We start from the raw sequence: 14,655 nt of genomic DNA, 5'->3' as shown, positions 1-14,655 counted from the left end.
TCCTACGTATTTACCTAATTAATTCCGCCTTCCTTTTTTTATCAATTCTAGCCTTCTTCTATTTTGGCTATAATTGGTATATCATGGGCATTCGGGGAATTAACATTGTATATATATAAATTTATCATAGGAACCTCTCCTATAGATATGGTAAAAAAAAAAAACTAGGTGTATTTTCATTTTTCCTTATACGAATTCCGTTTTATGGATGGACTTAAGTGTTTTTGTCAATATTAAATATTTATTCGAAATATTATCTATATCTAACTATTTATACTATTATTAAAGTGTAAGAAATTTTAATATTTCAGTATTTATTTAATAATATAAATAATATTTATTAATTAATATGAAAACAATTTTTAAAAATAATTTTTATAAAAATCTAACACAAATTACCTATTTATTATAAATTTTAAATTAATATAAAATGTTTAGAAGAGTTTCTATAAAACTCAAATTATCTATTTATTATGAATTTTTTTAATAAAATGAAATCTAATTAAACAAGAAAATATATATATAAAAAATACATATATAATTTAGTCTATTTAGTCTCTCGTCTTTTCTAATTTTATAAATAATATATAAATAAATAAAATATTATTAAATTGTATTAAAAAAAGTCTTGATTTTTATATTGTTTTAGGTGTTCGAAAATACACCTATCAATAATCGAATTCGTATTATAAAGTTCATTTAATTTTTTTTTTATTTTTTATTTTTATCTCTTTTATCTTGTGTCAATTTTATGTTTATGAATCATTTTAGAATAACACAAATTACTTATTTATTATGAATTTTTATTTTAAAATTAATATAAAGTGTTTAGAAGAGTTTATATAAAACTCAAATTATTCATTTATTATGAGTTTTTTTTTTCAATAAAAGGAAATCTAATTAAATAAGGAAATATATAACGAAAATAAATAATTTAGTCTTTCTAATTCGATAAGAAAATATAATATATATATATATAATACAAATAATTTAGTCTATTTAGTTCCACGCCTTTTCTAATTTTATAAATAATTTTTTAATATATAAATAAATATAATATTAGTAAATTGAAATAAAAATAGTCTTGATTTTGATATTATTTTAGGAGTTTGAAAATACACCTATCAATAATTGAATTCCTATTGCAAAGTTCAATTAAAAATAATTATTTTTATCTCTTTTACCTTGGGTCAATTTTATATTCATTAATATTTTAGAATTTATAATTATTTAATTACTTTGTTAAATATTAATTTTAAATTAAATTTTACTCACGTGCGCAACGTACAATTTTACTAGATAAACTTGTAATACATCTCACTAGTGTGTCGAACAAATTTCACCATCAAAGGTCTTGTTTGATTCAGGTTTTTTTTTTTTTTTTTTCGTGTTTAAATTTATCCGTAGGTCAGCTTTTATATATTTGTATAACTATAAAAATTCCCTTATACTTTTTTTTTTTTGGGGGTCACTTTACCTCCGTATACTATTAAAGTCATCATAGACCTCCCTTTCTGTTAATTTCTAGTTAAAGATAAATTTTTGTAAATGATTTTAATATCCATAAAGCAACCCGCTACCAAAAATGATAAAAATACCCTTTAACACCAATAATAAAAGGATTAAATTCATAAATAATATATAATATTACACTATACAATCTATTATACTAAAAGTTGAAAACAACTAAAATTATCTAAATACATTACGTTATATAATAAAATAGTAATTTTATAATAAATAATTTTTTTATAAAATAATATACCTATATAAAACACATAATATGATATATGAGATTTTAATTAAATGTTATAAGAATATTCATAATTAAATATATATCATATACTATATAATATTAAAGACTATAACCTTTGTGTATAATATGTATTATATATAATATTTTTATTTTATTATATAATATGATGTATACTTACGACCCCATTCAATAAATTATGTAAATAAAAAGTTCTATTTATGCACAGTACACACGAGGTGAGTTGAAAATAAGAGGCTAAAGTGTCAAAAACAACACCAATAGAGTTTCATCTTGGTCTTTTCGTGAAATTGGAAATATAACACGATTAAAAATTGTTAGGCTGGTATTAAAAAAGTTTCTGATCAAATGGTATTTGATAAAGTAATACACAAAATGCATTTTATAAATAAAAAATATATTATTAGGAGAGTAAGTTTTATTATTATATATATATTTTTTTTACAAGAAATACACTCACTTGTCCTTATTAAGACTTGATACCTCAAATCTTCAGCGATGGAATGATTTTCCATAGAGAGGTGGAGGTGGTTGGTCCACAGTAATTCCTCAACCTAATACTTAGCAAATATTCATATTAAATGTATGTAAAATATGTGTAATAATAATAAATATGCTTTTCATACAAGTTTCAAACTCAACAGATGATACACATATTTTTTTAGTTGAATTGTATGATACGCAATTAAGCTTGTTTCATATCTAGTTATTAAAATAGTTCACTTATATATATTTTTTAAAAGTTTACATTACCTTTACTAATTTTATTAGAAGAAACAAAATTTAAATTATGTGCAATTACAGTGGCATACAGTAACTGTTAGTTCATTTAATAGTTTTTTTTTGTATATTTTAACTTGAAAGTAGTCCCTCATAACTTTAAGAAAAAATTATATTTTAGTGATCAAAACTAAATAAAATGATTTTAAATTAATCACAAAATTAAAAAAAGATAAATAGTTACCAAATTTAATACTTATTTGTTAATAAGCTATCCTTTAAGAATAATTCTATCAAATCATTGTTTACTTTTAAAAATAAAATAAAATGAGTCTATTAATACTTCCTCAAATCTCAAAAGAAAAGGTCAAGATTAATTAAAGTCCCCGTACCAACGTGAAAAAAAAATATATATATATATATATATATCAATAATTATCACCACTTTATCTTCATTGATTCTTTTGGATGGTAAAAAAAAAAAGGTCAACATTAAAAAAAAAATTTCAATGGAATATTTTTTTTTTGTGGAAACAGTCAGTTTGTAAGAAAATTTGGTATAGGTATTAGTTTCACTGTTGTGCTTAATTGGATAGATATTTAGAAAGCTAGTCTATAGATGATGGGGAGGCCGTATCCAAGCATACCCAATGCTAAAGTTCTCTAATGGTAATGGCCGAGTTCGATAAATCTTACTTTACCCTGTTAAAAAATTTGTTATACAAATTATGTTTCCATTTCAGGATGCACCTATTCCTACTTCAATAGATAAAGTACATACTCTTTTCCATGTATTCTATTTAATTACCGGGGGCGGGGCGGGTTATACCACTTTTATTATGTAGTAAAAAAAAATATTAGTCCAATGTGTTCAAATTGAGTTGATAAATAAGTTTGGTCAAACTTTTAAATTACTAATTAGTGAATATTAATATGTTAACTTACCCTTTCAGCATAGTAACAAGGGTCTTAAAAATATAAAATATTTTATAGGATTAAATGCAAAAAAAACCTTAAACTATTGCCATTTCAGCAACCAACCCCTAACTACAAAAAATGCAACTATACAATTTTGTTATAGATGACTCCATCGGCAAGTCTCCAGCAAGTTTTGACAGGGCATAAGTTGAAATTAAATGACCATAGTGCCCTTATACACGTGAAATGACAAAAATACCCTTAATTGTTAAGGCTGCAACCAAACAAGTAACTAATAGGTTATAATGACAGCCAAACACCCCTCAACGGTATGACTTCTGGAACTTGGCAGGAGCACCACGCCCACCGAACTTCTTGATCTCCTTCTTGGACTGCTCGTCAACGTACTTCTGGTAGTAGGTGAGGAGGGCTTTGGCAATGGACTGACGGATGGCGTAGATCTGGGAGGTGTGACCACCGCCTTTGACTTTGACCCTCATGTCGACGCCGGCGTAGCAGTGGCGACCCAGGAGGATGATTGGTTCGTACGCCTTGTAGCGGAGGATCTTCGGCTCCACTAGCTTGATGGAGCAACAATTAATCTTAATCAGACCACGCCCGCGCTTGTATTAGGTCACGGTCACGGCCACGGCAGTCTTCTTGCGCCCGAAGCACTGCACACTCAATTGGGGCCGCCATGATAATCAGGTCTCTCTCTGTAGAAAAATGAGAGCCCAAAGTAAAATAATATAATTGTTGAAAAGAATCTCTCTCCGCCCCCTCAATCTGTCTATATATATGTAAGTAGTGTGTTTGTGTAAATTCCATATCAATCCAATAATGTTTAGAGGAAGTGTTCGCCGGAGAAGAAACAATTGTAGATGATGGCAAACACTTCCTCGTTGAAGAAGAACGAACTGGCAGTTACTGGGATATCTATTTTCCGTTACCTTTATTTTGATCAGACCCTAAACTATGTTCGGCGACCTTCTCCCATGTGTGACAAAATCTTGATTCCTTAAATTCGATTAACTTTTGGCAACATTATATTTCCATGGCTGATAATCCTTCTTCCACATTGAGATCTCAATTTTGTCATCACCAAAAAAACTGAGTCCGGACTGTGACACCGGTTCTGATTCTTCGTCTCTGTCCAGCGATGTCCACCTCTACCACCATAGCCGCCACCACCATAATCACAATCCACCATTGTTACGCTTTCTCTCTCTTTTCATTTTCAGAAACAAAACAATAAAAAACTGAAGGTCATCTTTGTTTGCTTTTATGAAATAAATTCATTAGTGTCTTTGATTTAATTGGTGTTTCTCTCTCTACACTAGTGAACCCAAGAGCCTCCTCGAATTCTTCATCCTCCACCAACAAATTCACATATAAAAACCCTTACACTCAATGCGTACATTCATATATATATTGACACATTCTTTTTTCATTTGTTTGTCAAGGTATACATATACACACACATAACCCATATACATTCGGATATATATACACATATATACTGAGAAAATTCAATCACCTGAATATCCATTCATATATTTTATTTATTTGGATCATTAATTTGGCTCTTCAACTCCATTCATATACATTTACATACATATATAGAGACGAGCATATTCACAGGACCCAAAATTATTCTTTTATATACATTCAGATATGAACTTCTATCAATTTCACACTATTCACATTCGATTATTTAATCAATTTCACATTTCAAATTGAAGCACTTGGTGTGACAAAAATAAGTGATTTAGGTTTGGGTAGTTGTTCCTGAATTTGGGACATCCAGTTCACCATCAAACCCCCACCACCAATTCGTCCACCGCCTGTGGAGAAGTGGATTTGAGAGCAGTGGGTGTGGTTTGGGTTCCAGTTAGTCCTTGAGGAGGCCCCGGATGACATGGGCCAGGTCCGACTCGCAAAACACAACATTCAGTTCGAACAGCTGGGTCAGCCCATAGAAAGACACTGCCATATGGGCCGAACGGGAGTAAGCCCATCAAGGGTGACCAGGGCTTACAGAGGAATAGGCCCAGATCCAGCAATCAGTAAATATCTTGTAAATATCTTGTAAATATCTATAAATAGGAGTTGGAATGAAGAGGAGAGGGATCTTTTCGGGTTGAGGTGTAAGAATTCTAGAGAGAGAAAGAATAGAAGGAGTTTCTTGCATCTTCAATTGGCGCCGTCTGTGGGAATCGAACCCACGACCACGTGTTGAAGATGCAAGAAACTCCTTCTATTCTTTCTCTCTCTAGAATTCTTACACCTCAACCCGAAAAGATCCCTCTCCTCTTCATTCCAACTCCTATTTATAGATATTTACAAGATATTTACAAGATATTTACAAGATATTTACTGATTGCTGGATCTGGGCCTATTCCTCTGTAAGCCCTGGTCACCCTTGATGGGCTTACTCCCGTTCGGCCCATATGGCAGTGTCTTTCTATGGGCTGACCCAGCTGTTCGGACTGAATGTTGTGTTTTGCGAGTCGGACCTGGCCCATGTCATCCGGGGCCTCCTCAACTGCCCCCATAATTGCCCCTTATTTAATAAGGGGTAATTATTGATGGCGTCTCATCATGACGCTGACGGCTCGAGATAACCACGTGGGGGAGCGGACGGTCAGATCCAGAATCAATGTTCCGGGGCTCGAGGGATTTCTCGCCTTCCCGACGCTTCGGCCCTCGGGCCCCCTCGCCTTTATAATGCTCTAGAATTCCACTTCACTTCCCTTTACCGTCTCCATCATCAGCCAAGTCTCTCTCTTTCTAGAACAGTGCTAAGCTTTTTCCGGTGAAATCCTTCGAGAGTCAGTCTTCCAGCGATCTTGCAGTCCTTCGAGGTTAGTTTCGTTCTTTTTACTTTCGGCAGGCTTCCATTTTCCCTCTTTTAGATTCTTCTAGCACTTCCACCATGGTTGTAGATCTGGATGTTCTTCGTATGAGACTTAGACTTCCTGACAACATCGAAGTTAGGGTTTGCCCCCAAGACGTTAATATTACGACCGGCGCCGGCCTCTTGCCCGGCGAAGTCTTATTCACGAACCTTCAATTGAATGTTGTTAGGTTCCCTCTGCACCCTTTCTTTAGTTATGTCTTCAATAGATTGGGGATATCCCCTCTGCAGGTCAACCCCAACTTCTTTAGGATCATATCTGTTATGCTCTTATTGATGCGTGACAGAAATCTGGACTTCGACCTCATAGACCTCCTTCTGTGCTATAAGGTCAGTAAGATCCGTACTAACGAGCCCTTCTACCACCTCTACCCGTTCGAGAAGATGTCCATATGCACTGACACAATAAAATCTGAAAAGGGTTGGAGGGATAGCATAGTGGGCATTAGTGGGGCTTGGTCTTCGCCGGCTGCAGAGGATTACCCAATCCCGAGCGCCTTTGGTGTCTGCTCTGTCTCCTCCTATAAAAAATTCAAATCCCATAAACATGACTGCCCCTGTGAAACATGCGTTCCTCGTTTTTGCACTTACTTATGCCGCTCCTTGGGAATACCTTGTGATGACTTGAGCTATAGTGTTTGCAGGGATAGGAGTAACTACTTGAAGAGATACGTTCTGAACGATATTCCTTCCTGCTCAGATCTCCTCACTTCAGACAACCTCTTTGCGCTCTCATCACTCGGCTACAACATGAGCAGACTTCAGATTCCCTCTTTTGGCAGGAGGAAAAATACTCCCCCAGCCACTCCTGCTGCTGGGGCGACCTCCTCTCCAGCGTCAGCTTCTTCTTCAGCCACCATATCTGACACTGTCCCGAGCGCAGTGGCTACTAACCCTGTTGCCAGCGCCCCTGCTGCCAACCAGAACGCGCCCTCCCCAGCTACCATAGCTCCTGCTGCTGCGGGGGGCGGTCGGGACAAAGAACGAGGCAAAAGGCCTCATCCTGACAGTGAAATCGATCCTGAGGAGGAGCCTCTCATTAGAAGGACCCGGGTCTCTGGGCCGGGTACTCTCTTGCACCGAGCGATCAGAGCTCCTTCTCCCTCTGGGCCTCCCGCAGCTGGTGGCTCTGCTTCTGCTTCAGGCCCCCCTTCTATCCCCAGCTTACCGCCATGGGCCCCTCGGTACACCCGAACGGATGGGACGTTCGTGAAACCGAACGAGACCATGCTGAAGGATGGCCAGACCGCTATGGCCTACTACAGGAGCATGTGGACTCCGAAGGACCTTGAGGCGGCAAAGGGCCTTTCCCAGAAGGACGTGTTCAGTCGCTTTCCCCAATCTGCTATGGAGGTGACTTTTATTTTCTAACTCATGAATTCTCTCATATTACTTGGTCCTGCCTTCGCCCGTTCTAACTATTGGTTTAACCGTTTTTAATGTGCACCTATGCAGACATTGTTCGGGATGATGGCCATGCAGAAGCAGGTGGAGATGGGGAACGCCAGGGCCCGTAAGTATTCTGACAGCCTGGAGGTGGCTAATAAAGAAAACGACCTCCTTGCCATGAAGAATACCGAGGTGCTGGTTCGGCTTGACAAAACCGAGCAAGAGAGAGATGCCCTGAAGAAGGAGAATGATTCCCTTCAGGATGAGAAGGACGCCCTCCAGCTTGAGAAGAGCGTCTGGCAGACCGAGAGGGAATCAATTAGAGAAGAGAAGGCAGAACTCCAGCGCCTTCTAGCTGATGAACAATCTGCTCGGATGGCCTTTGAAAGAAGAGCTCTGGACGAGCGTACCGCTCTGATCGACGCGATCAGCAGAGTGGGTGGTGGGATGCTGGCCCTTTACGCCCGGTTCTCAAGGGTCGGTGCTCTTAGGTATGCTCAAGGATTCCGGGAAGGCTTCACCGACCGGGTTCCGGATGAGGGACAGACCAGCTCCACTCCGGATGAGGTAGACAAGGATCTGGGGATCGAACCTCTGGGGGTCTATGTCGACCCAGAACCTACCGAAGCGGAGCGTATATTTGATGAGTGCCAGGACATCGCATCCTCAAGGATCATCACAGCTCCTCCTACCGCTCTGCCACTGACCGCTCCTCAATCGTCAACCGTGGTTCCTTCTATAGCCACTGCTGACGCTGAACCTCAGCCGAACGATTCAGTCATTCACCTTGATTCCCCACCTCATGAAGGTGAGGCGGCTGACGGGGCCGAGGAGGCGAGTCGGCACGACCAGGATGCTGTTGGTACTGAGGCGTCCAGCTAGGGCTCCTTCGAATTCTTCCATTTCATATCTTCTTGTAATGATGGACATCTCTCTTTTGTAAACTCAATGTTCAATATTAATGAAATGACAGAACTCTTTTTTCCCTATGTGTTGTGCTCTATTCAACTCATCTTCAGTACATACATATCTTTTCTCTTTTTTTTTTTTCTTTTATATTAGCTTTGTCGTGTGTTTGTACGGCAAGTGCCTGGCGCTCGGCTAGAATGCCACTTGCCACTTGGCTTTAAATTTTTAGCAAGTGTCTGGCGTTCGGCTTGTAGTGCCAGCTGCCACTTATCTTGCTTAAGTGCCTGGCGCTCGGCTAGAATGCCACTTGCCACTTGGCTTTAAATTTTTAGCAAGTGTCTGGCGTTCGGCTTGTAGTGCCAGCTGCCACTTATCTTGCTTAAGTGCCTGGCGCTCGGCTAGAATGCCACTTGCCACTTGGCTTTAAATTTTTAGCAAGTGTCTGGCGTTCGGCTTGTAGTGCCAGCTGCCACTTATCTTGCTTAAGTGCCTGGCGCTCGGCTAGAATGCCACTTGCCACTTGGCTTTAAATTTTTAGCAAGTGTCTGGCGTTCGGCTTGTAGTGCCAGCTGCCACTTATCTTGCTTAAGTGCCTGGCGCTCGGCTAGAATGCCACTTGCCACTTGGCTTTAAATTTTTAGCAAGTGTCTGGCGTTCGGCTTGTAGTGCCAGCTGCCACTTATCTTGCTTAAGTGCCTGGCGCTCGGCTAGAATGCCACTGGCCACTTGGCTTTAAATTTTTACAGTAGACCGTTGGAAAAGAAAATTCTTTTTTGTAAATTCCAGTAACTTGCTCATTCATACGTATTTGATTGACAACAAACAACATCCAATTAAAGCCAGAACTTAGCTTTTATTGGTAGTACCTCTTCAGAGACGTGGCGTTCCAGGGCTTGCTGACCAACCTTCCCGCCATGGTTTCCAACGTATATGCCCCCTTGCCAATGACTTCTGCAATTCTGTATGGGCCTTCCCAGGGTGGCATCATTTTTTTGACCATCCCCACCTTTCTTTTCAGAACCAGATCGCCCGGGGCAAAATCCCTGTGTTTTACTCTCTTGTTGTGACTATTCGCCAGCACTTGCTGATACGATGCTAGCCTTATAGCCGCTGCGTCCCTCCTTTCGTCTATCATGTCGAGGTTCAATCTTAACATCTTGTCGTTCTGATCTCGACTCCATGCTAAGCTTCTGATAGTGGGGACTAAATGCTCAACCGGTATAACTGCTTCGGTACCATACGCCATTGCGAACGGGCTCTCCCCAGTCGGCCGCCTTGGGGTGGTTCTGTAAGCCCATAGAACGTTCGGGAGTTCATCCAACCACTTCCCCTTATGATCTTCCAGCTTCTTCTTAATGCAGGCGAAAATGGTTCTGTTTGTGATTTCTGCTTGTCCGTTGGCCTGAGGATGATTTACTGCAGCCAACTTCTGGTTGATTCCATACTCCTCCAGCAGCTTTCTTACTTGCCTGCTGTCGAGGTTTGTGCCATTGTCCATGACTATCGATCTGGGAACACCAAAACGGCAGATAATGTTGTTCCAAATAAATCGTCTCACCTGAGTCTGAGTCACGCTAGGATACGGTTCTGCCTCCACCCATTTAGTGAAGTAATCCGTGGCCAGTAACACATACTTGTTCTGAGCTCTTGCAGTTGGCAGAGGACCGACCACATCCATCCCCCATTGCGCGAAAGGCCACGGCGAGGCCATTACGTGCAATTCCTCAGGTGGTTGGTGGATCAATGGTCCATATCGTTGGCATTTATCGCACCTTCGAGAGAACTCCTCCGCATCTCTTGACATGTTTGGCCAGAAATACCCTTGTGTCATTGCTTTATGCGCTAACGATCGCCCGCCAGAGTGATTGCCACACACTCCCTCATGAATAGCCCGCAATACCTGCTGCGACTCCGCGGGGGTGACACATTTCAAGTATGGGCCAGAATAGGACCTTCTATACAGCTGGTTCCGCATGATGGCGTACTTGGCAGCATTCTTTTTGAGTCTCCTAGCTTCATCCCTTTGCATAGGCAGAACGCCATCTCGAATATAGGCAATGATTGGGTCAATCCAACTCGGTTCATACGGTATGACGTTGACTTGCCAAGGGTCAGAGTCCAACGGTTCTTCGAAAATAGATGGCTGGGTCACTATCCCTACTGGAATCACCCTCGCCAATGTTTCACCGCAACACGAAGCACTGCATGCTAAACGGTCTGCATCTGCATTCTGTTCCCTCGGCAGCTGTATGAATTCAATCGTTGCAAAGTCCTTGGCTCTATGCAGAACGGCAGAACGATATGCCCCCATCGTGTCATCCTTGGTCGCGTACTCACCATTTACCTGCCGAACAATCAGCTGCGAGTCACTATACACTGTCAAACTTTTAATCTGTAGCTCTTTGGCCAACTTTAATCCATTTAGCAACGCCTCGTATTCCGCTTCATTATTGGTGGCTCGGAACTCAAGTCTGAGTGCTTGGCTCAAGGAAGTACCCTCTGGGGTTTGCAGTTTGATCCCAATCCCAGCCCCCGTCTGGTTAGAGGAGCCATCCACAAAAAGTTTCCAAGAGCCGCTTCTAAGGTCCTCTTCCGTATCTTCGGCGTCACATTCTAGTAGGAAATCGGCTACCGCTTGCCCTTTAACAGCTGTTCTCGGCTCATACGTTATGTCAAATGAACTCAACTCTATGGCCCACTTTGTCATTCTGCCCGAGAGCTCTGGCTTGTGCATAAGCGTTCTGATTGGGAAAGTTGTCAGAACAGCTATGGGGTGGGATTCGAAATAATGCCTCAACTTTCTTTTTGCATTTACAAGTGCAAGTACCACCCGTTCGGCCTTTGAGTATCTTTTTTCTGCCTCCATCAGTGTTTTGCTTACATAAAATACCGGGTATTGCACCCCTTCCTTGCAACGAATCAGAACGGCACTCGTCGCGACACCAGATACTCCAAGATATAGAAATAACTTTTCTTCCGGTTCTGGGGCTGACAGGATTGGCGCCGTCTGTGGGAATCGCATGAAAGTTTGGTTGATCAATGAGGAGTATCGAATGGATTCAAACCAATTTGGTTGATCGAGACTCGATCTTGGGGATTTGAATCCAGATCTGAGCGATTGTGACCTACTCTGGAGGAATTACAATTCTTGAAGCTTTGGCAGGAGTGACTTCAGATCTACGCAACCACGAGTTGTTCGATTGTGGCAGGATCTGACGGATTTAGAGTTCAGACAATTCAGATCTCGTAAACAGTGAGCATAATTCGGAGAATTAGAAGCCAGATCTAAAAATTCCTACTCACGAAGCTCAGATCTACTCGCGAACTTGAGATTAATGCCTTTACTCCGTTCGGGAATAATGATAGGTGAAAGCTCCAATCCGATGGAGGCTGTCCAGCAAACAAAGCTTGAAGAGTTAATGAACTTGATTGAAGCTCTCAGAAAAGAAAATGCAGAATTGAAAGCTGGACTGCAGCATCGGCAAATACTTGCGGTTTCGCATCCACTTCCGGTCGGAGAAGGAGGTGTTCCATCTAATATCGCGCATCAAGGCGATCAGGACGAGAACAATCAGTCAGCTCACCACCGTGATGAAAGGATGATGGACAATTTGCCGCCAAATGTTCGTCGAGTTGAAGATCACGAAGGATCGACTCACGTTGATCCGCAGCGGGAAAGGTTTGACCGAGAGGAAGTGATGGAGGTTGATCGCCGTCGAGTAGCGTCGCCTTGGCAAAGAGAGTTCATAGAGGAACAGTCGTTCGATCCGTCTTACCGGCCCTCCATGGCTACTGTCACTCATCACGGTTCGGAGGTCAGAACCGTAACTCACAGAGCTACCGCTGGACTCCAGAGAGAGAATGAAGCTCTCCGATCCGCAGCTCGGACGGTGGATTCACCATTCACCGACGAGATCTTGAATGCGCCGCATCCAAGGAAGTTTGTTATGCCAGTCTTTATTCTGTTTGACGGAACAACCGATCCGATCGATCATGTGTATCATATCCAGTTGAAAATGGCCCTGAATACGGAAAACGACTCTTTAATGTGCAAATGTTTCCCTACAAGCCTGGCCGGACCGGCGCTCAGCTGGTTCAAAAACTTGCCTAGGAGCTCCATTGGCAGTTTCAGAGACCTGTGCGATCGGTTCATAAGCCAGTACTATGGGAACAAACGCCCGCCGAAGGACATCTCGAGCCTATTCACGATGCGGCAGCACAAGGATGAACGTCTCCAGGCCTTTCTTACCAGGTTTAATCTCACTAAGAGTATAGTGATCGAATGCCACCCTTCTACGGCAGTTCAAGCCTTCAAGTTAGCCATGACACGCGGAACTCCCTTTCACACCAGTCTGGTAGTGAACACGCCGGCTACCATGGATGAACTCAATGAGAGAGCCGATGGCTTTGTGCGCCTAGAAGAAGAGGAGGCAGCTAATGCTCGGACAACGTCGCTTGTGTCAACCGAGGAAAAGTCCAAGGCAAAGATCAGGCAGAAGCAGGCTCAGCCGCAGCGTCAGACCACTTGGAAGGCCGAAAAAAGGTCCAGGGAGGAAGAGTTGATTACTCCGCTGAAGGTCACTCTGGCGAGGCTGTATCAGGAGAACAAAGACAAGTTTCATCCACCACTGCCAATTAGACAACCCCTCGAACAGAGGGATCAAACTAAACATTGTGCTTTTCATTCTGATTTCGGACATCAGACTAACGAATGCAGGAACCTGAGGAGGCAAGTGGAGATGTTGATAGCTAGAGGGGAGTTTGCGAGTTATGTTCAAGGTTCGGCGATGGAGCAGAATCGACCGGTGGAACAAATAAAAAGGAGTCATAAACAAAGCTCCCACAATTCGCAACCAGTTCGTATAATCAATGCGATCCATGGTCGACCCGAGCCTAGTGAAGAGTCAGATGACCTGCTCCGGGTGCGCCTGCGGCAGGCGCAGATGAAGAAAAGGGTCGGCAATGTGACCACTCTACACCAGCAGAGCCCGTCAATGCAGATAAAGTTCGACTGGACAGACCTGCAGCGTGTTCAACTGCCTCATGACGACCCGTTGGTAGTCAGTTTGACAGTGGCAGATTGCTTGGTGCGCAGAGTTCTGATCGATCCTGGGAGCAGTGCGAATGTTATGCCGAGGGACACATTTGACAGGCTCGACATTAAACCAGAGAGGCTCAAGCCCACCGGAAATCCCTTATTAGGGTTTGATGGGAAGAGGGTGGAACCCGTCGGGATGGTGGAAGTGGAAGTTCAAGCTGCAGAACGAGCTCTTATGGAAACTTTTGTGGTCGTGGAAATTCACCCCTCGTATAATCTCCTGATGGGAAGAGGATGGATTCACAGAGTCCGGGGTGTACCCTCAACTCTGCATCAGGTCATGAGGTGCCTCGGGCCCGATGGAGATAAAGTAATAGACATTCGGGGGGATCAGGTCGCAGCCAAAGAGTGTTATTCCGTCACACTAAAGCATGCTGGGAAAGGAAAGGCGCCCGTCCGTTCGACAAGCCCCAGATAGCAATTACAGAAACCTCCGCCTGAGCAGAATAGGGTGGAGGAGTCAGTCAATTTGACCGAGGAGCCCCTTCTGGATGTGCAGATCGATCAGTCCAGGCCAGAACGAACTACCAGAGTAGGTATAAGACTGACCAGAGAAGAGCAGCAAGAGCTAGTGGATTTTTTATCCCACAATGTCGACGTATTTGCATGGAGTCACCTAGACATGCCTGGAATTAGCCCTTCCGTATCCTGTCATTCCCTGAATGTCAATCCCAGTTTCAAACCAGTGAAACAGAAGCAGCGAAGATTTGCTCCAGAACGTAATCAGATCATAGCGGAAGAAGTCGATAGGCTGCTTGATGCGGGATTTATCAGAGAAGTGCACTACCCTGAGTGGTTGTCCAACGTCGTCGTAGTGCAGAAGAAAAATGGGAAATGGCGAGTATGCATTGATTTCACCAATTTGAACAAAGCCTGTCCGAAGGACAGCTTCCCGCTGCCTAAGATTGATCAAATGGTGGATGCCACCAC

The 14,655-nt window shown here is 41.8% G+C and overlaps 1 protein-coding gene across 1 annotated transcript; it reads right to left on the bottom strand.

Moving 5' to 3' along the window:
- Positions 1 to 3,735: 3,735 nt before the first annotated feature.
- On the bottom strand, positions 3,736 to 4,622 carry LOC132282268 (small ribosomal subunit protein uS9-like). The gene is made up of 2 exons (XM_059783875.1): positions 4,515 to 4,622; positions 3,736 to 3,993 (listed from the first exon to the last, which is right to left on the bottom strand). The coding sequence occupies exons 1-2, from the start codon at positions 4,620 to 4,622 to the stop codon at positions 3,736 to 3,738; spliced, it is 366 nt and encodes a 121-aa protein (XP_059639858.1).
- Between the last annotated feature and the right edge of the window lie 10,033 nt (positions 4,623 to 14,655).

The sequence above is a fragment of the Cornus florida genome, unplaced genomic scaffold, assembly GCF_030987335.1.
Source record: "Cornus florida cultivar Cherokee Brave unplaced genomic scaffold, ASM3098733v1 CherokeeBrave_3.0.0_Hap2_Chr11, whole genome shotgun sequence".
NCBI lineage: Eukaryota > Viridiplantae > Streptophyta > Magnoliopsida > Cornales > Cornaceae > Cornus > Cornus florida.
Note: the sequence above shows the minus strand (reverse complement) of the source record. Positions and strands in the feature narration are given on the sequence as shown.

What these genes read in the sequence shown, in the direction of transcription:
- LOC132282268 (XM_059783875.1), bottom strand. Translation starts at nt 4,622, where the DNA reads ATGGTGGATTGTGATTATGGTGGTGGCGGCTATGGTGGTAGAGGTGGA. An exon ending in GTCCGGACTCAGTTTTTTTG is followed by an intron (nt 3,994 to 4,514) that starts GTGATGACAAAA and finishes TGCTCCATCAAG; the next exon opens with CTAGTGGAGCCGAAGATCCT.